The sequence below is a fragment of the Cololabis saira genome, chromosome 20 (assembly GCF_033807715.1).
Source record: "Cololabis saira isolate AMF1-May2022 chromosome 20, fColSai1.1, whole genome shotgun sequence".
Classification (NCBI taxonomy): Eukaryota; Metazoa; Chordata; class Actinopteri; order Beloniformes; family Belonidae; genus Cololabis; species Cololabis saira.
In genome coordinates, this window is record NC_084606.1 from 29,326,289 (window position 1) to 29,349,351 (window position 23,063).

Consider the following 23,063-nt stretch of genomic DNA (forward strand, 5'->3'; position numbering starts at 1 on the left):
AAGGTTTGATTAATTTAGTGAAACAGTAAGCTGAAAAATTATCAATATTTTATTGTATTTATTTTCGGACTCTTTGGCAAAGTTTGGTTTTGTTGTATTAATTGGGGTTTAACTTTTTTTTCTTAATATTTCTACTCATAAAAAAGTTACATTGTTACAGATGGACTGTGGACTAAATCACAAATTCAGAAACACGTATAAAGACAAACTGAATATTTCCCTTTTGAAGCATTCCCATCCATTCTGCCATCTCTGTACTTGCATTTTCAGCAGCACCACTTCCTCAGACTGCCGAAAAAGAGAAGTAATTTTTAATCCGAACAAGCTAGTTGTTCACCGTGTGCTGCAGGGCGACAGCTGCGTTCACTTCCTTGTGTACTCGGAAGACCAAAACAAAATGCTCTCTGCATCATCGCACGAGTGAAGAAAGAGGCTCAGCCATAAATGGTCAAAGAATTTGATTCTGGGGGGGGGGGCATGTGTGAAACAAATGCTTTGAATCAGTGATGGTGTAAAAACAGCACAGATTTTCAGTTCTTAAAGCTCATGTTTGAATCTCAACGCTGTTCTTGTTATCTGTGTTCATACATTTAGGATAATGCCCGTTCCAGTCAGACAGCTACAGTGAGATCAAATGTAGAAACTCTTTTAGCTTTTGTTAAAAAAAAAAACATTTAAAGTCCGAGTAAAGCCAATCTAAATATGCAAACAGTCTTTAATGTCACAGATAAATCCATTCTAACCTTTACCCATTCAAAGTGTTTCTATTGCAATTCAAGAACAAACTGCAGATATCAATCTTTGTAGTCACATTCCAGCATCAGACTGAATGAATAAAGTTATGCCAGTAACACTTCCAGTGTGGGCGAGTCCCGCTGTGATGCAGCCGAGCTGTTGGCCCTCGCTAGTGGGAGAGGGAGAGACAACCCGTCATTGCAAGCTGTCTCTGGGAAAGGTTTCTCCCTCCATCATCGTGCGTCTGCCCACAATCAGTCTACAAAGCGTCCTCGTACTCGTGTACCTCTGACTAACTTTGGTCCCTCGCCACCAAATGTGTGCAGAGCAGTGTTGGCTCTTCACAAATATCTGATGTGTTTTCCTCCGGTAACTAAGCACACATGCAGTCCCACATCAACCGCAGCCTCAAACCATCATCTTGGCCGTCTGATCCAGCATCATAAATCTGATTCTCTGAGCTGGTGTGCAGCCTCCTCCATTTCATTTGAACTTCCCTATTCAAACAGTTCAGTCACGTTATTTCTCTGCAGTTAAAGCAGGAAAATACAAATTCTGCCATCTAGTTAATGCTTTGTTATTAAAATGCAGAACCATTCACAAACAAAAATGACTTTTTCTTACTTCAAATACTCTCACTGAGCCTGACTTTAGGACCCACCTGAAAATCCTGAACCAAAAAAAGAAAAAAAAAAAGTTTAGCAGTCCAATTCTACTACTTAAAATAAACAATTCTCAGGTTCTTTTTTAAAGAAATACTGTCCAACTCAAACCATGTTTCCATGTGAATGTTTGCAGTTGCTTTACTGGGACTTTAAAATGATTTGCTGAGCCTCCTCATGCACTTTGTCTTCTTGGGAGAGTAACAAAGAACGTCTTACAGCACAGCCCATAAATAACCATTTGTCTCATCCAGATGCTATAAATTTACAAAGTGAAATAAAAAAAAAAAAAGAGAATGCTTGAAGTAATTTAATACACAGTGGATGTTGTATTGCTTTGTGCCAGCAGGCCCGGTGCCAAAATGCATTTCAGCGCGAGGCAGTGAAGTCCTTCCAGTCAGTCCATCACACTAAGCATCTGAGTGGAAAATTCTGTGTTGTCCAATTCATTTCTCCAGATTTACAACAACCCTATTTAAGTGGCAAGCTGTAAGGTCATGCTGCGTGTGTTTGTGTACCGAACGGTGCCAGAGGCAGCTTTGGACCTTGGATTCTCTCTGTTCAGGTGTCTTTCTGAAGCGCTGCTTGCATCATCTTAAATATTCAAATCAAACCTACTGACACAGACCTTGTGAGTTTTCTGCACAGTCCATGAGATGCTGCGTTTCTCCCAGTCCACCTGAGCGGGGGGTCGGGGGGGGGCGAGCCTGGCCCGTTAAGTCAGCAGCTGTCTGATCTCTCTGTGGACGTAGCAAAGGAAGTCCATGTAGGAAGCCCCTCCGTGCAAACCTTTGTCCTCCACCAGGAACTGACGGAACAACATCTCCGGCTTGTCTTTCTGCCTGACGATCTGCAGCTGAGTGGGGCGGAAACAAAGAGCTTAGTGACACGTTTCCAATATCCGTTCAGCACAGTTGGCTCTCTATGTACCTACACAAAGGTTTGGTAACTGCCAGGACTGGACAAACCCTTCTTTTGGCAGCTATCAAAGCGTGCAAACACTGTTTTTAAAAAAAAAAAAAAAAAAAAAAAAAAAGAGTTCTTCAGGGTTCCTGTGTCATTGTTTGGTGGGTTGATTCTTTGAATTATCAGTCCAGCTAAACTAAAAGCCTTTGTTTTTCCTCCCCCCTCTCTGAGTATTCAGTTGTTTCATTACAAACTGGGAAAATGCATTTTGTGACCTGCCCACCCGGATAACATGTTTCATGGACAGTTGTGGCTCATGTCGTCTATTATAGATAAAAGCCTTTTTCAGGCATCAAAACTGCTCATACAAGGATATGCCTGCTTGTTAACGCGTAAATTTAGCATTACATTAATGAAGGTTATTTACTGTTCTTTACTACAGCTGCATTGTCAAACTTCTGAAAGTCACTGCACAACACTTAGATTACAATCCAAGCTCTTCTGTATAATGATGTTCACGTGCACTGGACCTGTGGTGTGCTGGGTCCTTAATCAGGGATGCCATTTGCTTTCTAGAGATGATTTGACAATTTACACAGTAACATCATCACTGAGGTATTTGTGTTACTTCTCAGCTCCACCAGAGGGCAGCAGAGCTCTAGTTCGTTTCTTCACCGTTCTCTCTTGTACTTTATAAACATTTAAAATAGTAGAGAAAGAAAATGATTGGGGTTAAACTGAGGATTGTATGGTGTGTTGTAAGATTTGTTACCTTCATGGAGTTTGGCCTCTTCTCCAGAAGGTCGGTGATGATGGTTCGGACCTTCTTCGACAACGGGTTGTCCAGCTCTGGAAGCGTACACTGAAAAACAAAATAACACAACTGTAAAAAACGGCTCATTAGCATCGGTGCGACCCGAGCATTACACCAATCTCTCAAAACGTACAATCATTTTCTTCCCATTGGCAAATGTGGCACTGGGAGATCTGCTTAGATTATACATGTCTTATACTTTGAGTCAAGTTAATTTAACATTAATTTAAAAACATTAAGTTTCGGTAGTTTTATAGGTTAAACGTGTTGATTTTAAATGAGTTTTTTTTTCCCCGTGTAAAAAGGTAACATTTGCTGAATTATAATGTGCTGACTTTCCTTCTCTTAAGTGCATTTATGAGTCCGTTGCACACAGGAAACATCCAAACAGTCTCCTGCCCAGATGTGTTTCCTCTAGGGATGAAAAGATGATCCACTTCATCTAATATCAAAATGAATTCTCACCATGAGTCCTTGCAAGTGGGCGAGGGAGGGCAGGTTGAACATGCTCTGGACGAGGTCCGGGGGGCTGGCCTGGCCCAGCCACAGAAACATGGCGTTCCCGTTCTCCAGCAGGAACATGCCGGAGTCTGCAAGACGCTCCTCCGAGCAGCGGACGGGAACAGGCACCGCCTCGCTTCCTACATCCATGTTGTGCTGAGAAGAGAAGGTACGGGTCAGTGGTCTGATAGCTGCTGCTGAATACTTCACCTGTGAATCAATTCATATAACAAGACAACCACGGTGAGTGTGTGCTCCTACCAGTGGGAGCAGGCGTGGGTAGAGCAGCAGCTGCGTGTCCTCCACCCCCATGGCCATGACGGAGAGCCTTTGGTGGGCCCGGTCATCAGTGGAGAGCTCCGTGCTGCCGACCAGAGGGGCCGTTTTCATCAGGCTGTTCATGTAGACCGGGAACACCTTCATGGCATCAGGCAGGATCAGCTGCATGAGGAGACACGCTGACGTTAGTTTCTGAGAGGCGGCTTGCATATGATGGTGTGTTTTCACTCTAAAGATCAAGGTACAAAACTAGGCCTGTGTTGAAAAAATGTTTTCCCAATTCTAAATCGATTCTCATATTAATTCCTAAAAATCGATTCATATGTCTAAAGATCGATTTTTTTTTCTTTTTTTTTTTTCTTTCATTTATTTATGTTTTTTTTTTTTCATCATTACATTACAACTTTTGTTTATTTTTTTCTTTATCCCCAAAAAAGGAATGTTTTGTTGGACACGAAAATAACTGGTGCCATATTTTTGCCTTTAAATATGTTTAAAGGTATGAAAACATTAAAGTGTTAGGTTATCATTGCATAAGTTGTCTATATTTCATTACTTTATATACTGTCTTGGGGTTACATTTGCAAAAAATGCTAAAAACCAAATGCTCAAAAATTAAAAAACCAAAATAGACCGAAAATGGAAAAAATAAAAACAGAATGTGGGAAAAAATAAAACTGATTTCATTCGTCTCTGTTTCCTCCCTGGATCTGTTTGGTAATTCTGACCCACACGATGTTTCTGAAAGCAGTTCTATCAGCATTCTGGGATCTGATTGGTCCTTACAGCATCATTAGCTGACAATACTTGCTGTTTAATCTCAATATAATACTAGTAGTAATATTTTGCATAACTAGTCATATAATTCATGCAACAGCTCAAAAAACAGTTTTAATAACACTAACCCAAATCAATATCGGAATCGAATCAAATCTTGATAATCAATTCTGAATCTTAAGAATTGGAATCGAATCGATTCTTGACATTTGAATGGATCCCCAGCCCTATACAAAACATAAATGTGCTTCCTGGTCCGTCATGAACTGACCTGGCTGGCGGCCGACGGGCTGGCACAGTTTTTCCTGTAACAAGCCAACATGTGGGCGCTCTGGTTGACTAGGATGTCCCTCACGTTCTTCACAGGCTGGTTCAGTATGGCGCGGTACGCTGAGAGGGCATGAAAAGAGTTGGGTTATGAAAGATGGAGGAGCAGGGGAGAAAAAGAAAGGTGGCTTTACAACAGTCTTCCCATAAAGAGACCAAGAGAAAAACACTAATAGGGAGAGACGTAGCACACAGAGCAGCTGAAGGGCAGCGAGACAGATGAAGAAAAGCAACCGGGTCAGCAGTACAGCTGTATTTATGTGGAGATTACAGGAGGACTTAGTGTCAGGTGAAGCATGTGCTCCTTATTTCCACAGGTCACTCTTCTTTTCTCATAAGTTACTGAGCTTTGGAAGATTATAGAAGGATACATGGGGTCATTTCAGAAAGGTTGGCTAATACCTGAGCAAATATCAGCAGACTGCATGTCTACACTTCATTACTGCTTCATCTGTTCATCCGTCTCTCCTGTACCAGCTTCTTCCTTCTCAGGGTCACATGGACCTGCTGGAGGGCGTCCACCCTGGACATGTCACGAGTCCAAACAACCACACACACTCAGAATACTTGGACAACTCAGAATACCTCGTCCCCTTTCACCTGACATACACGTTTGTGGACTGTGGAAGGAAACCGGGGTAGCTGGAGACAGCCTGTGCAAGCATCAGCGTCATGCAAACTTCAGAAGGAAAAGCATTAGGGGTGTAACAATATATCGTGCCACGAAATTTTGCGATACAAAAACGTCACGATACGTGTCGTGGAGGTAACAAACTGTATCGTGATATTGGGTTATTAATATTAATATATTGTGTTGACTAGTAACGCGCAGTGTATTGGTGCCGACCGCGCCTCGACCCACGGACCAAAATCTTACTCCGCTCAGAAGAAACTAGTTCCATTTTGCGGTCCCGATCACGGGACTCTTGCAGGGTTTTGAGCTCTGAACTTTTACTTATGTAAGGCTGGTGTAGAGTTAAGCCTTACCTTATTAAATTAAACCTTTTTCGGGTCGTGAGTAGGATAAACACGGGGACAACTTCTGCTGAGTTCCAGTGTACTTTAATGTCCCTCAACAGTGTAGGATTTTAGAACCTTAACACAGCACCTAGTGCCGTACTGTGGCGTATCACTCCGCCCAATCTAAAACAGACTAATCACTACAGATAAACTGACTAGTGTCATTATAGTCCCTGATTTACATCAGAATATATTTATAAAATAATGAACCCTTAACAAAAATAAATCTCCTCTTACACTTATAAGGTGAGCATGAATCAATCTTTTTTATGATGTAAAATTGTATGTATTTATTTACTTTTACTTATTTATTTAATTTTAGTTGTTAAATTTCTGGAAAAGAAAAAAGTCAAATCATACATGAGAGAAACTATTCAGTTTGTGGCAAAATATTTGTACTTGTATGAAACTGAAGATGCATAATGCAAACCTGACATTTACTTTTAGTTCAGTTTGTGGAAAATGGTTGGCCTGGCTTTCTCTTTAAAACTTAAACAGTTATAAAGCTTTACAAACTGTAACAATAGGGCAAATGCACAGCATTGTTTTGTTTTTTGTGTCTTTCAAATAAAAGACCATTTTTTCCAGTCATATGTTCCTCATGCAAGGTTGTTAAAAAAATACTGCTATAATATCGTATCGTTATCGTGACCTCAAAATCATGTATTGTACCGTATCGTGAGATTAGTGTATCGTTACACCCCTAAAAAGCCTTGGCAGAGATTTGAGCCAGGACCCTGTGAGGGAACATCCCAGAAAGGCAGTCCAGTTAAACCAGTCCAGGACACTGCTGCTTCTATACAAATATTATTCTTAATATTTGATAAATCTGTAACAGACCTGACAGTGAGAAAGAGCAAAACAAAGGGAAACTAAATCCACTATTCCTGAGAGAAAACAGCCTGATGAGTTAATACTCAACAGCCTCTCGTTAGTCAGTTCTGTAGCAGACTTCTCCAAGTGTAGAGTCTCTTAAAGCCTCTTGTTACTTGACCTTTACCTTGTTTACCCACCAATACTCTTAAAAGGTTACCAGACTCACCTGATTTAGCAAAGAAGTTAATGAGTGAGTCGGTCTCGCAGCTCTTGTAGAGCTCCGACAGCTGCGAGCTGCAGTTCAGGCTGAGGTTGTGGATCCGGAGACGTCGCTGGCCACTGATGGTGGTGTACAGCAAGGCACACTGGGAAACGGTGCAGACAAACATCCATTTAAATGTACTGCTCTATTTCCTCCTCCCTTAAAGAAGCTCGCGTTGAAACGCCAGATACCTGAACGAACGCCCCGGTCTCCTCGCTGAGGGTGTCGTCGTGTTTGAACTCCACCGTCACCGCCTTATCGCAGTCCACCGCTGCCATCTCGATGTCTGTGGTGTTGTTCATGTGGACGCCACCGAAGAAGTCTGTGGCTCTGAAGCCTGGAGGATGAAACACGGGTGCATGTTGTAAATTACACGAAGCCCAACTCCAGCACCCAATAGAAACACGACACAAGACGTTTCTTTACCCGTGCTGGTGCGGACACGCATGATGGCATCAAATCCAACACTCTTCTGTACATCTTTCCTCAGATCTCGGAGGAAATGCTCACCGTCCGTCTCCATCTGTCAACCAGCAGATGTCAGTGTTGGCACCGCTTGGATTTGTGCCAACAGACACTAGGCAACCTTTACACTCTATCCTTACACACTTCAGTGGAATATTACATTTGGTCAGTCATTAAAAAAAATTAAAAAGGAGGGAAAAGAGAGAATTTGATTGAAAAGCTCATCATTGGATAACGTTTATCTACTTGTGTTTAATGTCTAAACTGAACTTTTACATTATCAAACAGTTCAGTCCAGCTTTAAACTGTGTGACTGCTACTTTAGTGTTTGGTACGTTTGTACTTTTTGGAGCAACTTCCTGTACTCGTTGCGTCAGTCCTTTGGGACAGTTTTAACTCGACTGCGCAGACTCTGCACTCATTTGCTGAAGCCCGCTATTATTAGGATGCAAAAGATTTTGCATCAGTGAATAATCATGAAGTGTAATCAGAAGAGTCTGTGTACAACGGTTTTTCTCAATATAGGAGTCAAAATATAATTTGCATTTTGTTTGTAAATTTGTAATACAAAAAGCTAGAAAAGAGACTAAAAGGAGACGTATATCTGTTGTGGGAGTTAAATTATGGAATGACGCTAATATAGATTTACAAATGTGCAGCTCTTTCAGTTTACAAAAAAAAAAAGATTTGTAGAGCAATCTTTCAAAGCTACAAAGGTTCATATTTATTTGTTTGCTGCTGTTCTATGATATTTATATATATAGTGTATGTATGTATTTTTTATATATTTTGTGTATTTTTTATGTGTATATAAAAAAATATATATACATATGAAAGAATATAAAAGGATATGTATGAAGGATACATATATATATATATATATATATATATATATACATATATATACATAAAAAAAGTCTTTATTATTATTATATATGTAAACCTATATATGTAAACCTTATTGGTCCTCCTTTTCTGTTTTTTCTGGGTTAGTTTTTCTATTGTTTGTTTGTATGTAGGACAGGCATCAATATAAGCACTATGCTTCTGCCTGTGCCTTTTCAGTCACTATTGTTTTCGGTAATGTTTTTGTTCAATGTTTGTAGAATGAAATGACTGAATAAAGAATTTCAATCAAATCAAGAGAGGAAAATGTAAAAAGGTACTATTTCCATTGTTTCAACCACTACGAGTCTGCTTGGAGCACATTTTTGTTTTAAGATGGACAGTTACAGTGTAAGTGGGTGTACCAGCTACCTGGAAGTTTCCGTATTTGTAGACGGAGCCTCCGGTGTGTGAAGGCACATCAGCCATGGTTGCCAAGTCCACGTACTGGCTGGGGAAAAGGAAGAGATCCACGCAGCAGCCTTGTGCCACACAGTCTTTAGACAGCTGCTCATACACGCCCTTGTGAGGCTGGAACAGCGTCTATAGAGAAGAAGGAGCAGAAATAAAGCACAGTTTTGGGTGAGCCAGCAGTCTTCTGCAGCAGCGCTCTTCAAACAAAGCTTGAAGACGGATCCCGCTGCAGCTTATCAAACACTTTCAAGATTCTACTTTCAGTTAAGTATTAAAAGTTGCAGTGGGTTTATTTCAGATGTAGCTGCTTGAAACATTCAACACAAAAGAAAACGTATGTTATCAAAGACATCAACAACTGCCTGGGCTCAAAGGGAGCAGGCTGAGCCCAGACATCTGCCAGCGCGCAGGGAAAAAGCCAACACAAGGAGCCGCTCACTTTCTCCTTGTCAGTGTTGACCAGTTTCTTGTCGTCTCTGTTCTTCAGTTTTCCAGGAGCCTCTGCAGTGGGCATGGATGAGTGGAAGAGGAAGAGTTTTCCACTGCACTCTGCTGCCTGGAAACAGGAGGAAGATTTCCAGAAAAGATTGATTTAGACTGAGGTGCACAGCAAACCCGTCACGTTCTTTCAAGCATTTACTAAATCACGCCGAGTACAACTCAATCCCTGAGAAAACATTCAATACTCAAGTTTACTTTTTCCTTTTAAATAAAGAAATTCAATATTGGACAATAAACAGATATGAACAAACAAGTTAGTCTTTGGGTTTTTTTGCACCGTATAAATACACAACTGCTTCCAATCAAAAGTTTTCTGTGAACTTTTAGAAGCGGAACACATAAACGCAGACCTATTATCACTGGAACAGTTTCACGGAGTTAAAGTAAATACAAATATATCAGGAGGGGGAAAAAGGGAAAAAGAAACAGCTGCTTCAGTAATAAAGTAAATTATTTTGCCAAACTGAAATAATAGCACGTAGTTTTAGAGTTAAATCAGTTAAACTTATAGAGAAGTGCATTATACGAGTTGCTGGCAACAAGTCAGACTCGTAATTATAGGAATAAATAAATAGAAAGTGACGAATAAGTAAGCGTGAGGTCGAGCTGGAGGTCATTTAAGCATAAAAGCGACCACGGGTGATTCCAGGAGGCTGAAATATGTCTCGCTACACGTGCACAGATGTCACCAGCTGGCCAACCTTAAAAGCCTCCATGCCGGCTTGGATGACGGGGGCAAAGACCGTTTCACTCTCGTTGGTGTCTGCAAACATGTCAGGGATCTGGTCCAGGAGACTGGGGGGAAAAAAAGAGAAAGATTATAGTCTGGTTTGGGCCCCCCACCTTCAACTGATCATCAGTGTTGGGTGTAACGAGATTACATTCGCCAGTAACGCAGTAGTGTAACGCGTTACAGTTGTAATTTGGGTAATCCCGTTATAGTTACTCACACCGTACGGTGCGCGTCGCCGGGTACCCTACGGCCGTAAGTTCTGCGTTGGTGTAACGCAGAACCATAAATCAGCCTTTAACGTGATTTTGTGGGATTTGACGGGACATTACGAATACACATTTGTGCTGATCTGGGCACTGCAATAATAAGGTTCCAACTACATGACTGTCTCAGAAAATTTGAATATTGTGATAAAGTTCTTTATTTTCTGTTATGCAATTAAAAAAAAAAAAAAAAAAAGTCATACATTCTGGATTCATTACAAATCAACTGAAATATTGCAAGCCTTTTATTATTTTAATATTGCTGATTATGGCTTACAGTTTAAGATTAAGATTCCCAGAATATTCTAATTTTTTGAGATAGGATATTTGAGTTTTCTTAAGCTGTAAACCATGATCAGCAACATTAAAATAATAAAAGGCTTGCAATATTTCAGTTGATTTGTAATGAATCCAGAATTTATGACATTTTTGTTTTTGTAATTGCATTACAGAAAATCACAATATTCTAATTTTCTGAGACAGTCCTGTATATGTTGTTCATTGGCAATCGAGTTATGGTGTAGCTCAGGTGATATTGCGGAGTAATCCAAAAGTAATGTAACTAGTAATGTAACTACCGGTAGTTACTTTCAGCAACCAGTAACTAAGTAGTGTAAGGGATTACTTTTTTTAAAACTAACTAGTAATATGTAATGGATTACTTTTTTTGAGTAACTACCCCAACACTGCTGATCATACACGGTAACAATGCTGCAAAAGCAAATATAAGGATTTCTCCTGCAAGGATATGAGAGTGACATCAGTTTTGTCCTGCTTGATAATGGTTTAGTGATTAAATGCTTCGTACTTGTAAATTACGGCCCTGGAGTCCTGATAGTTAACGAGGAAGCCGTCGAGCAGAGGCACAAACATCTCCGCCGTGTCCGACACCACCATCATCTGCGGCTGGGCCAGAGCGCTCTTCACGTTGTAGAAGTGGAGCACCTTGTTGTAGGTGACGAAGCCGACTTTTATGGCAGAGCTCTCTGCACCTTCCTCCCTGGTGGGAAAGAGAGATAAACCACTGTAGTCCAGGTGAGAGGTTATGAGCCGTGGCTGCTCGGGTTAAACTCTGTAACTGAGCCAGCACTCAGAAGAACAGTCGGGATATTTACAAAAAGAGGTCACAGCTTCATGAACCTGCTTTATCTTCGGGCTTCGCTTTAGAGCGTTACTTATTTACTGGAAGACCGTCCAAGTCAAATAATTGGACATAAACATCATTCCAGGACTGGAGTAACAGCCATGAATAAACAAATAAAATGTTTGCTACAGGTTTGCCTTTTTCTTCTTTTTTTTTCTCCTCACCGCCACTCAAAGCCAACAAATCCACTGATATTTACCAGGATATTCAGGTCTAAGTCATGGAATTGAGCCAAACTGAACCCATCACTGTCTGAGCAGATTGAGAGCATGCTTTCCTGACACTGCCGACTGCGGTTTGTACGTCTCGCTTCCTAAATCATTCAGATATGCCAAGAAACTGTAAGTAACCGAACAGTTGTTTTCTAAATCCTAGCAGAACATACCACTGGTTGCTGACATCCCCTGGCTTCAGGAAAAAATATGGAAAACCGTGCACCATTTCAACCCAGATACTGATTAACATATACAAGTTAGGAGGAAAAACACTGCGTCCAGAGACTGGGACTACACCTGGATTTATTTAAGCTGGGCTCAGGCTTTATCTTGAATGAATTAAAAACACACGTTTTGGCAAAAACTGCAGAATTACGCCAACCACATAAAATGTGAATGATGTCCACAAACAAAAGCAAAGACGGTCTTATCTGGAGTACAGGTTTCAGACGTGCTGAAATGATGATGTCACGGCATCTCACAAGTCCTGACATGTTTCTGGCACTAAAACTCCTGAGAACAGCAAACAGCATCCAAGTTGTTTTAGGAGTAACCAAGTGGAGTACTTCATCCTCTCAGTCTGGATAAATCAAAAGCCTGAGTAAGTTTGACCACAAAGCTCAGATCTCATAGGTGGGGGGTCAGGATGCTCTCAGAAAACTCTTCTGGCAGCTTTTAGCAACCTCCCTCTTTTAAGGGAAGCTTTTTTTCCATATACTGTATACTTGAAGATAAGTTTAAAGAGCCTAACTAACAGAAGATTTATTTAAGATTACTGACAAGGCAGAAGTGTAAAATGTGGAGGAGTTCTTCAGCCGTGGATTAAACAAGTCTCCACAGAGGATGAACCTTACACACGGTCGTATTTCTTCATCCTCATTCTTATTGTACTCATTGTTATTCCGATTACCTGGGCAGATTCTCCAGCAGAGTCTTCAGCTCATCACAAATCAGTTTGACCAGGCCGCTCTTGATGTTATTGTAAGACACGTCGATCATGAAGATGAAGGCTGGAGGATTGGGAGGTTTGTTGTTCTGTGGGGAGAAATGGTTGAAGTTAGATTTGATTAGTGCCCATTTTAATCTCTCCTATGAAAACAAAAAAGTACAAACTCCATCCATCTGTTATCTATACCTCCTTATTCAAGGGTCAATTCAGATTCAATAAGAACATTCCTTGTGGAAGTCATAGGCACACTTAATTCTGCCTTTTTTTTATTACATCAACAGAAGACACAAACTTTGGGTCTAATTTTTTACCCCGGCACTTTAAAGCAACACTGTTGAACATTTCAGCTTAAAAATCCTACTTTCAAAATCCTTCCAATCAAGCTAATGGACTGGCTTTCAATCATAGACAAGAGGCGACAGAAGAAATGGGATGATGTTGAACTTGCTGGACTGTTGAGTGATATCTTATCATCGGTAGCTGACTCATGTGGGTCGTCACAGCGGTTCCTTATTTTTATATGCCATTAAAGTTCTCCTTTCTGTAATTCTGGCCATTTGCTCAGTTGTTAGACATCTTGCACACACACTCCAGCGCACTCAGTCTGATGTGCTGACTGATGTCCAAGTGAAGTGACAGAGCCATGCTGACTTGCTCTGATCCTCACGCTGTTAACAACATCTTAAACGAGCTGGGGACAGAGTGGATTTACATCTCTGGACTGTCTGAGTCTGTTCTGAGTGAGCTGATCTGAGGTTTGGCAGCGCTGATACAGTCACACAGATCTTAATGATTAATGCAGGGGACTTGCAAACTGGGTTTTTTACAGCATGGGATTGATCAAACATCTTTAACACGCAACTGTTTCAATCAGTAAATTATTCTGCCATGAAGACACTAATGAAGTGATAAACATGTGGCAGATGCCGAGCGAACCTTGCAGTAGTCCAGAGTGGCTACGAACTCATAGGAGCCCAAGGAGAGTTCAGGCCTCTCGTAGAAGTCCATCCTCCGGCCCATGTGGTCAAGATGTTGGAAGTAGAAGACCGGCACTAGAGGGGGGTAATAAGAATATATTTCAGACTTGACACATCATAGAACTATTTTTCAGTAGATACCAACCAACTGATTCTCCAGTTAACTAGTGACTTGTTTTCAGACAAACCCCTACCCTCATTGACGCAGTTGCAGAAACTGCACTGGTAGCGGCGACCTCCATCAGAGAACTGCATGTAAGGACACATGTAGGCTTTGCAGCGATTGCAGCGGATCGGGCCCGTCTCACCGTGATTCACAACATACAGTGGAGTCTACAAAAAACAAAAACCGCATACTGGTCAACCTGAGCAAAGCTTTCAAAACAGATTATACTGAAAACAGTTGCAATGCCACCATCTCCATGACGCCACAACAAAACAGAGCCTGTTTAAATAAAGAAAAGTAAAAAGTTAGTATAAATATGTTTGGTCCACCACAGCACCGTTAACTCAGCACCAAATGCAGACCTGCTGATGACAGAAGTTATTTGAGGGTCTCTGCAGGCTTTGACAACATAAATGGAAAATGTTTGATTCAAATGAACTGAACTACCATAAAAACACATACAGACAACGGAGCGAATAGTTTATTATTAGACCAGTGACCTCAGAGAGAGGGTTTTCAGTATCCTAGAACCGTTTACCGAGAACACTGAATGAAACCTTTTTAGGGCTGCAGCTATCGAATATTTTAGTAATCGAGTATTCTACTGAAAATTCCATCGATTAATCGGATAAAACATATTTTTGTTTAGTTAAAGAGCAATTATCCATACATATATATATATATATATATATATATACATACATACATACGATGTTAGATGTTAATTGACATTACTAAGACTAAATTATATAATCCAGTAGGTTCATGGCTGTGAATTTAAAAACCCTGAACTTACACCAGTTGACCAAATTCACTGCTTTCACTCAAAAAACTAAAGATCTTACCAAGAAATGTTCTTATTTCTAACCTAAAAATGCCATTACACCTGATAACACACATAACTTAAAAGGTTAGGTGTTTTTCCCACGTGTTTCAATTGAACTTTCATTTGTGTCAAGCAAATTTTAAGTTCTAGTTAAGTTTTAAGTTAAAGTATAAGATTTTGAGTTTTGGCAGTGTTGAAAATAAACTTCTGAGACCTGCTGTATTGGAACACATTAGACACCAGCGCTGCTTGTTTTATCCATTAATGACTACAGAGCTAAAACTGAAAACTACCCAGTTAGCTTTATTACGTTTTTATTTTTCTGACATTTTCTGCCTTTTCTTTTAGTTAAAACTGTAGCGGGAACAGATGTTTAGAGGAACCTATGTATGTACCGGCTTAGAGGGGGAACATATAGGATAAAAGGAAATAAAAGTTAAGCACTGAGCTACATGTGTCTCCCGTCTGGGCCATTGCAGACTGCCTGAGCATGGCATGTTACAAAAACCAAACATCCGCCGCCTCTTTCTTCTTCTTCCTTTACAGGCGCGGCGTCAGCGCGTTGTGCCGCATTAAACGTAGTCCGGGCGAAATACCTGCTTTGAGCTGCAAAATTAAACGATTCCTCGAGGCAGAGGAAATTCCTCGATCATTTTTTGTAATCGAATTATTTGAGGAATCGTTTCAGCCCTAAACCTTTTGGACAAAATGACATCCGTGCAGGTTAATTTGCTCAGCTCAGTCATGCGTGAACTCAGCACACTGATCAAGTCTGCCTGGTTCTGATTTTGGTGAGGATATCAAACCACCTTCTATGGTCCCAGCAGATCCAAAGGAGTCAACTGGTCTGAAAAGCAAACGAAAGAAAGCTAACATTGCCTACATGGAGAATGGGGGGCATCTTGGATGAGGTTCATGGACAACATTCTTTTAGGTACAGGCCATTGTTTCCATTTAAGTCAGACTTAATAAGATGTCAAACACAAATAGGAAGTGTAAGACATATTTGAAGAGATGCTATAATTTAATGCAATTACTGCATGAAAACTGGCTCTTAAAGGTTTTTTTTTTTTTTAAGTCTCAATAGTTGTGATGAAAATGCATCTCTTAGTTACAAGTACAACTGTAACCTACCTCATTCTTTGGCAAAGTGGCGAATGGTTTGATGACGGTGGCCAGCGGTACTTGGCACTGCTTGGCCAGCTCAGCGGTGCAGGGGAGAGAGTAGGAGGTGCAGCGCATGAACCTGGGACTGGCATTTCCTGGGGGTGAAAAAACAAGCACCAACATCCTCAATGGCACTACAGAGCAGACTTTCACCATCAGCACAACCAAAACATGAGTGGAAATGGAGTTTTATTAGATTTATTTAATTCTGTGTTACTGGAGAAACTTAGTAATTCAGATTTTTTTAGAACAATTTAATAAAAAGCCTGGAAATTATCAACAAATGACTCAGAAATGACAGAATCTAATGTGTTAGACAACCTGGATGCATATGGGCAATATGTGAGGAGCCCTGCAGAAGTTTAGGCACCCTCACAATTAACATTCTGTTACCGTGCCCAGAAAATGTTAATTCAATGTTGAATTATAGTCAAAAAGGTTGATTTTTGGTTAAAGTCGACAGTTGATGGTGGGTCAACCATCAAACAATCATCCAATTCTAGCCAATCAACCAATGCTGAAAAGATGTCATTAAATCAATGTTGTTTTGTGGTCGAATTTTAATGTTAACGTCTAATCAATGTTGAATCAACGTCTGCTCTTTGACGCCAGCCAGGCTTCAACATGGATACAATATTTCTGCCTCACCATATTTCAACGTTGATTCACTCATATTTCAGGGTGAACAGTTTATTTTGCAAAAAAAATATTGGATGTGGTAAGAAAAGATTGGAGCGGGGCAGGCAGAGGGGGGGCCGGTGAATCATGCCTCGTCCTTGCATTGAAACGCTTGGCACACGAACATTTCTTGGATATTAGGAGCAACGGCCTCATGTAGATAGCAGCTTATTTTAAAGGAAACCTCACACAATGTTTAAAGGCTAAAGATAATATGATGAAAAATCTGTAGATGGATGCTAACGAGTAACGCATGCAAAAATGCTGAAACCACACTATTTTTTTTAGAAAGAACAGAAGAAAATCTTGCAAACTTGAACTTGTTCAATCCATCAACTTGAAGGTGGTTGTAAAACAGTTCTGACAATAAGTGTGTGGAAATAAAACAAGAAAAACAAAGTTTGTACCAACTTCAGCGTAAATTACATAATTAACTCTTTAAAAAAAAAAAAAAAGATGTACAGATCCTTGTCTAAACTCGTTACAGACAATCTATCAACTACTTTTTGTCCCTCGGAAGGTCCCGTAGTTTTGTTTACCTTGATCCTGAACTGTGAAGTCCGTGGTAACAAGAGGAGGGACCTGTCCTCTGATATTGGTGCTGAACACTTGTCCTCCTTGCTTGGTCTTGTCATCTTCGATGACTTGGGTCTAAAAGGAGACAGGTTTTGTGTAAAGATTGTTGGGTACATAATAAATCAATGTTTAAAAATTAATAAAGGATTTTTTTGCCAGAAATGATTGAAATGTTTCTAACAGCAGGACGGGAAAGACAAATGTGTTGTTTTAGTTTATGAGGATATGCAGGTATGTGGCTACTCACAATGCTTGGGATAGAGTCAGGGTCCAGTTTCTTCTGCGGTGGGCCCGACAGAGCTCCCGGGGCTCCGGGGAACGCTCCTGGCATTCCAGGCTGGGGCCCTGCCATGTGTCCTCCAAACTGACCTGTACATTAAAAAGAAAAAAAAAAAATTATATACAGTACACACATACGTATACATACACAGCAGAAAATTCCTAAAAAACAAAAACATGTAGATTCTTCCCAAATGTACTCCTCTCCAACTCATCTGATAACCCAACAGATGTATATGATGGCGTATTTATCTGGCAGAAACGCAGCCATCTGCTGTCAATATCCTTTTCCATTTTATTCTGTTGTTTGGGATATTTCTGAGCTGTGATCTTTGGCCAGAACGTGTATAGACACTGATGGCATGTGCTTGCAATAATGAGCATATCAAACTGCAGTCACTGACACATTTATACGCCGTCAACATCGGGTTGTGGTGACTGTGGGCTCAGATTGTAACCACCGTGAAACTGTTTCTATTTTTTGTGTCTTGGATTTCAAGCTTTTTTTTCATGAATGACCATTGTCTGTTTCTCAAAAATTGAAATTGATCCGATTGAACCGATTTCTGATGTACATCTACTACACAGATGGAGAGGTTCAAGTTTGAAATGCTCCAATTACAAACAATGAACTTACTTTACCTTTACCTGTACTGTTTGTTGGTGGGAACTTATGGGCTGAGAATGATTAAACTGTGATCAGAATTCTGTTTTATAGGAAGCATTTACTTCCTGTTGTCCGTGTTTAAAACTTTTAAATGTATGCAAACATTTCAAAAGTTATCACTGGCTGTTCCTGTCCTAAACTAAGGGGTCGGTGACAGAAATGTTGTATGGTGTTCACATTATAGGGGCCTTGAGAAAAGTGAGCAACTTGTGATATTGAGCTAAATAAATAAAAATATAAAAATTTAAAAAAAAGACTAACAAATATAGAAGATGCAAGCGAATCAGGGCTTTCTGCGTCTTTGAGAAGAGCAAGCTCAGTGTTCTTACCTGGCTGCTGTGGATATCCCTGTGGACCAACTGATCCTGGACCAGGCTGCTGGAAACCTCCAGGACCTGAAGGTGGGGGTCCGGGGAAGGGTCTTCCCATGCCTGCCATCGGCGGGCCAGCCATCGACTGACCAGCCATTGGAGGCCCAGCCATCGGCTGCCCTCCCATTTGTGGGCCTGCCATTGGCTGGCCTGCCATTGGAGGCCCTCCCATCGGCTGGCCGCCCATCATCTGGCCTGCCATCGGTGGGCCAGCCATCGAGGGCCCAGCCATGGAGGGCCCAGCCATCGGCATGCCTGCGGGGGGTGACTGTGGTGGGGACATGTGGTGCGACTGCTGCATCTGCATCTGAGGCTGGCCCATCGCTGGAGGAGGTGGTGTCTGGAACGGCTGCTGTGCCCCAGGGCTCGTTGGAGGAGGACTCTGCATAGAGCCTGGCGCTATCCAATCAAAGAATGGAGATACCATCTAGTGAGTAGACGCTGACATTTTTCTCATGCATTCCACCAAACAACTATAACCCCAATGAGTAGCTACAACAAATCAGATAAGAGCAAACCTACCATATTTCCCCATGTTCATCGCACTCATTTGATTAGTGAGCAGTTGTGTTGGAGCAGGGCCGGGTGGGGCCATGCTGTTGTATGCTGATTGAGGAGGCTCACCATGAGGAGCAGCTGGGGGTGCACCGTATCTGAGTGACACAAGAACAGTCAGAGATATACAACCGTTTCACTGCTGAAGAAATATTTCCAGATTTCTGCAACTGGGACTTGTACTTGAAGCCGCTCTTGTTGCAACACTGGCCAAAGTTAAAGGGACCTATTACGGCATCTAATACCTATTTTAAACAGGCCTTGAATGTCTTAAAAACAAGCTTTAGATTGTTTTTGCTAAATAAATTAGAAATTCAGCCTCTGAGCCATGTCTGTATCTTCTCATTCTCTAACCTCATTATCTACGCAGGATTCTGATTGGCTGCCTGAATGACACGATACTCCGCTACGAAACAATGGCGGAAGCTCTGGCAGGCGGAGTTAGTTGTGGGCGTGGTTTCACGCATCGGAGGCCAACTTATGTAAATCGCTCCCGTCGTTACGTCACGACGGGAGCAGAATCTGAACGGCTCGTAGATCCACCTCACACTGGACGGCTCATCCGGGCGGCTGTACAGACACTGCAGAATTTGGTTGCTTTCCTCCTTCTCTGAGGTGACAGGCTGAGGGGAGACCACTTTATATATGTTAAAGCAAGAAAAAAAAATAATAATGATAATAATAGGTCCCCTTTAAGCATTTTCACCTATATGTTTATAGCTTTAACAGTGAACACGCGTTGTGGTCTATTATAGGAAGATATGATATGATCGGTCCTAGGTATATATTGTGATTATTATATGCATGTATATTATAAATTTAATAGTAAATATATTCTAAATCACTGTAGCCTATGAGTGTATATATAGTTTAGAAGTATGAGTATATTATAATGTATGAGTATATTATGATATGTAGTATATTTATACTACTATAAATAGAGGTATGGGTATATTATAAATGATAAAGTCGTTGCAAACTATTTTGCTCAAAAGTGGATACAGATCTGGTGATAGTAGCAAATATTGTTACTTAAGATGTGGATGGTTGGTTAATTACTCTTTTATTTTTGTTTCAATTTATTATTTCAGGAATTCTAGTGAATGTTTTTCACCCTTTTTGAGTTGTATTATTATCATCTTTTGTATGTCTATGTGTGGATCCCAGGAAGAATACTCTTCCCATGGTGAAGACTAATGGGGATCCTTTTTAAATAAACAAATAATACTACTGTATACTTTGTGCTGCCAGGCAAAAGAAAAATAACTTTTATCCACAATATTCTAATATGATGAAGATTGTTACCTTTGTGGGTGAGCGCCGTTCAGCTGGACATTTGGATTGTACTGCCCGGGCACTGGAGGTGCCGTCATTCCAGCGGCTGCAGAAGCTGGGGGCTTCATCATACCTGTTGTGAGTAACGGACATTATAAGGTAGCTCTTTAGAGCGTTGTGATGACTTTTAAAAAAAAAAAAAACTATTGACTGCATCTTCACACGTTTTGCTGGTACTTCTTGGTATATGAATGCAATTTGTGTAGTTTATCAAAATAGTTGCCATTTAAGATGCAACACGATCTGTTAAACAAGTCAGATTAATCCAAACTTCATCTGTGTAAGCTTGAAAAATGAGGACTTCAATTGTTTTTAACTGTAAAACTTACTGTACATCCTTTAGGTGGGAATACTGAACAAGCATATTATTGAGGAGACGCTGAATACAAGATGAAAATGTCTGTACTACCTGCCGGTGGAGCATTGTACGGCTGAGCCGGCCCTCCATAGTGTCCGTATGCAGGTGGTGCCGGTCCGGCTCCAAAGCCAGCTTGGTAGCCGCCCATCCCCGGCTGGGCCTGGGAGTACGGCGGCGCGGCTACATAACCCTGGTGGCTCATTCTCAGACGCTGTCACTTCCTTCTCATGCCAAAAATCTAACTCCTATGATAAACCTGTGGAGTTGAGAAGATAACATTTCAAAATGTACAGTGTAGAAATTTGAGTTTTCCCTTTAAAAATAACAGAGTTATAAAAATGAAAAAAAAACATCCAGCAAAAATGGAGTACATTACTATGACTAATCTATCAAGTTTACAAGCCACACCAACAGCTGATATCTGACCCCAGGCAATCGTCAACACTGTGCAACATGGACCTTTGACTATGCTTATTGAGAGATAAAGAAACCTATCTTTGGTCATATGTTTTGAGGAAACTACCAAGACTAAATCATGCTCAGGAATTAATTAAAAACTTTAGTGAGGACTCCATTAATCCCAATGCATTATTTAATCAATAATTGGTATTTATTAAGACAATAGGACTTGGATTGAAACTATTTCAATGTGTTAATTGTATTGTTTTTCCTGCTTTACTTGCACTCTTTGCTGCCATTAAGAACACATTAAACAATCAGAGCAGTGATAAGCCTGTCAACTTGGCACCGCTGTCACAGTCCAACAGCTGTGTAACTCCTTGAAATCCCTTTATTACGACTAAATAAACCATTTTAGTACGTTTTACCCAAGCAAAGGGCCTTTTGAACACGTATAATACCGGTTTTGAGGTTTCAATCATGACCCGTGTCTGCGACTTCCCAGAAATGCCACGTCAAAGCCCGTGATGATGGAGAAAAGGAAGAGTTGCAATACCTTTCACTAATCAATAACCCCCAACACACACGTGTTTGCATCTTCATTAATTCAGAACGTCTTTGCAATGACGTTGAAATCACAACGTGGTATTTTAGATAAACAGAGCCATTAAGGACTAGGTGAAGGCGTCTTGCTAGCTGCGTGGAAATTACAGAAAAAGTTTCCTTGACGACGGAAACGCGTTGAAGGAGAGCGTAAATACCTGCGACTACGGAGTTCTCGGGCAAAAGAAGCCCTGTGTTTAGCTGATATGGTAACTCGTTGGGGTTATTTACCTGGAGTGGGCAGAGTCCTGTGGTGTGGAGTCTTCAGTGGGAGCAGAGTGCCACGTCAAACTCTGCAGGAGAACCGCTGGCTCGGTGATGAAAACCCCCGCGATCAAGCCTCACACACGCACCCATGCTGCTTCCGCTTTGGATTTTCAAAACAAAACCACACGGCACACATTTGTATTCCATGCCAACGTCAATTTCAGTTTCTCATAATCTATATTAAACACATTAATATCTAAATACTTTATATAGTCATCACCTCATCATATTACTTTCTTATACACAATTTATTGGCGTTAATGCTGCAATGTGTTTTATGATGAAGCGTTCAAAGTCACGCTTCCGCTTTTGACATCTTGCTTTCAATTAACTTGACACCGCTCTCTCGTGTTAACCGAGGCGCGCATGCGTGAAACAGAGGGACCCCATACACGTCAGCACAGCAAAACACAGGGGTGCTAAATGATCCCCACACCACCTATTTCATCACCATGAGCCCTCAGAAAGTTCATTGACCCTTATAATAAAATAAATAAATAACATAAAAATAAAAAATAGATCTTACGTCCTAAATCCTGATCATGGTCTCTAATGTGTTGAAATATAAGTTTCCACTGTATTACATCGTCCCTAAAATTATATTTACAGTTTATGAATCTGAAGTAAATCACCTTGAATCTACTTAGTTTCAGTTAATAATCTATTCATTAATTTCCCTCAAACCTCTAGGGAGTGCTTACATATTTAAAGCGCAAACTGATTTCAGTTCAATATTCAGCAGTTATAATGCGTTCTGGATAAAAAGCAACATCAGAAGTTGCGAGAGGATTCCTGTTTCACACTTGTTTCAACTTCTTTAGCTTTTTTTAGAGAGAATTTCATTTCCCCTAGGCTCCAAAGTTTCTCACGATGCAGCAGCTTATCGGTTGAGCAAGGGTTCAAGAGCGTCTAATAAAGGCTGATTTATGGTCCCGCGTTACACCAACGCAGACGCTACGGCGTAGGTTACGCGGCGAAGCGCGCCGTACGCCGTACCCTACGGCGTAGGCTTCTACGTCGATTTAACGCGGAACCATAATTTAGGCCTAACCACCAGGACGCACCGCCCGCATGCGGGCGGGCCGTGCGCCGTGACGTCTCCAAAAGCGGGCTGGACTCTGGCAGCTCCCAGATGATGGGGACTGCACAGCGGTGGCGTGGAGGAGAACAG

The 23,063-nt window shown here is 41.0% G+C and overlaps 1 protein-coding gene across 1 annotated transcript; it reads right to left on the reverse strand.

Annotated features, from left to right (window-relative positions):
- Positions 1 to 1,425: 1,425 nt before the first annotated feature.
- Positions 1,426 to 21,951, reverse strand: sec24d (SEC24 homolog D, COPII coat complex component). Its single transcript, XM_061709501.1, has 23 exons — positions 21,857 to 21,951; positions 20,675 to 20,879; positions 20,236 to 20,338; positions 18,898 to 19,028; positions 18,334 to 18,774; positions 17,306 to 17,427; positions 17,022 to 17,133; positions 15,772 to 15,899; positions 13,840 to 13,978; positions 13,605 to 13,720; positions 12,630 to 12,754; positions 11,169 to 11,360; positions 10,066 to 10,159; positions 9,303 to 9,419; positions 8,822 to 8,992; positions 7,526 to 7,622; positions 7,291 to 7,436; positions 7,064 to 7,202; positions 4,946 to 5,064; positions 3,880 to 4,059; positions 3,583 to 3,774; positions 3,076 to 3,165; positions 1,426 to 2,253 (listed from the first exon to the last, which is right to left on the reverse strand). The coding sequence occupies exons 2-23, from the start codon at positions 20,823 to 20,825 to the stop codon at positions 2,113 to 2,115; spliced, it is 3,246 nt and encodes a 1,081-aa protein (XP_061565485.1). The 5' UTR covers positions 20,826 to 20,879; positions 21,857 to 21,951; the 3' UTR covers positions 1,426 to 2,112.
- Between the last annotated feature and the right edge of the window lie 1,112 nt (positions 21,952 to 23,063).

Coding starts and splice junctions, on each gene's coding strand:
- sec24d (XM_061709501.1), bottom strand. CDS start 20,825: ATGAGCCACCAGGGTTATGTAGCCGCGCCGCCGTACTCCCAGGCCCAG. Junction 7,623..8,821: donor ACAAATACGGAAACTTCCAG/GTAGCTGGTACA, acceptor GCTGGTTGACAG/ATGGAGACGGACGGTGAGCA. Junction 2,254..3,075: donor AGAGGCCAAACTCCATGAAG/GTAACAAATCTT, acceptor CGCCCCACTCAG/CTGCAGATCGTCAGGCAGAA.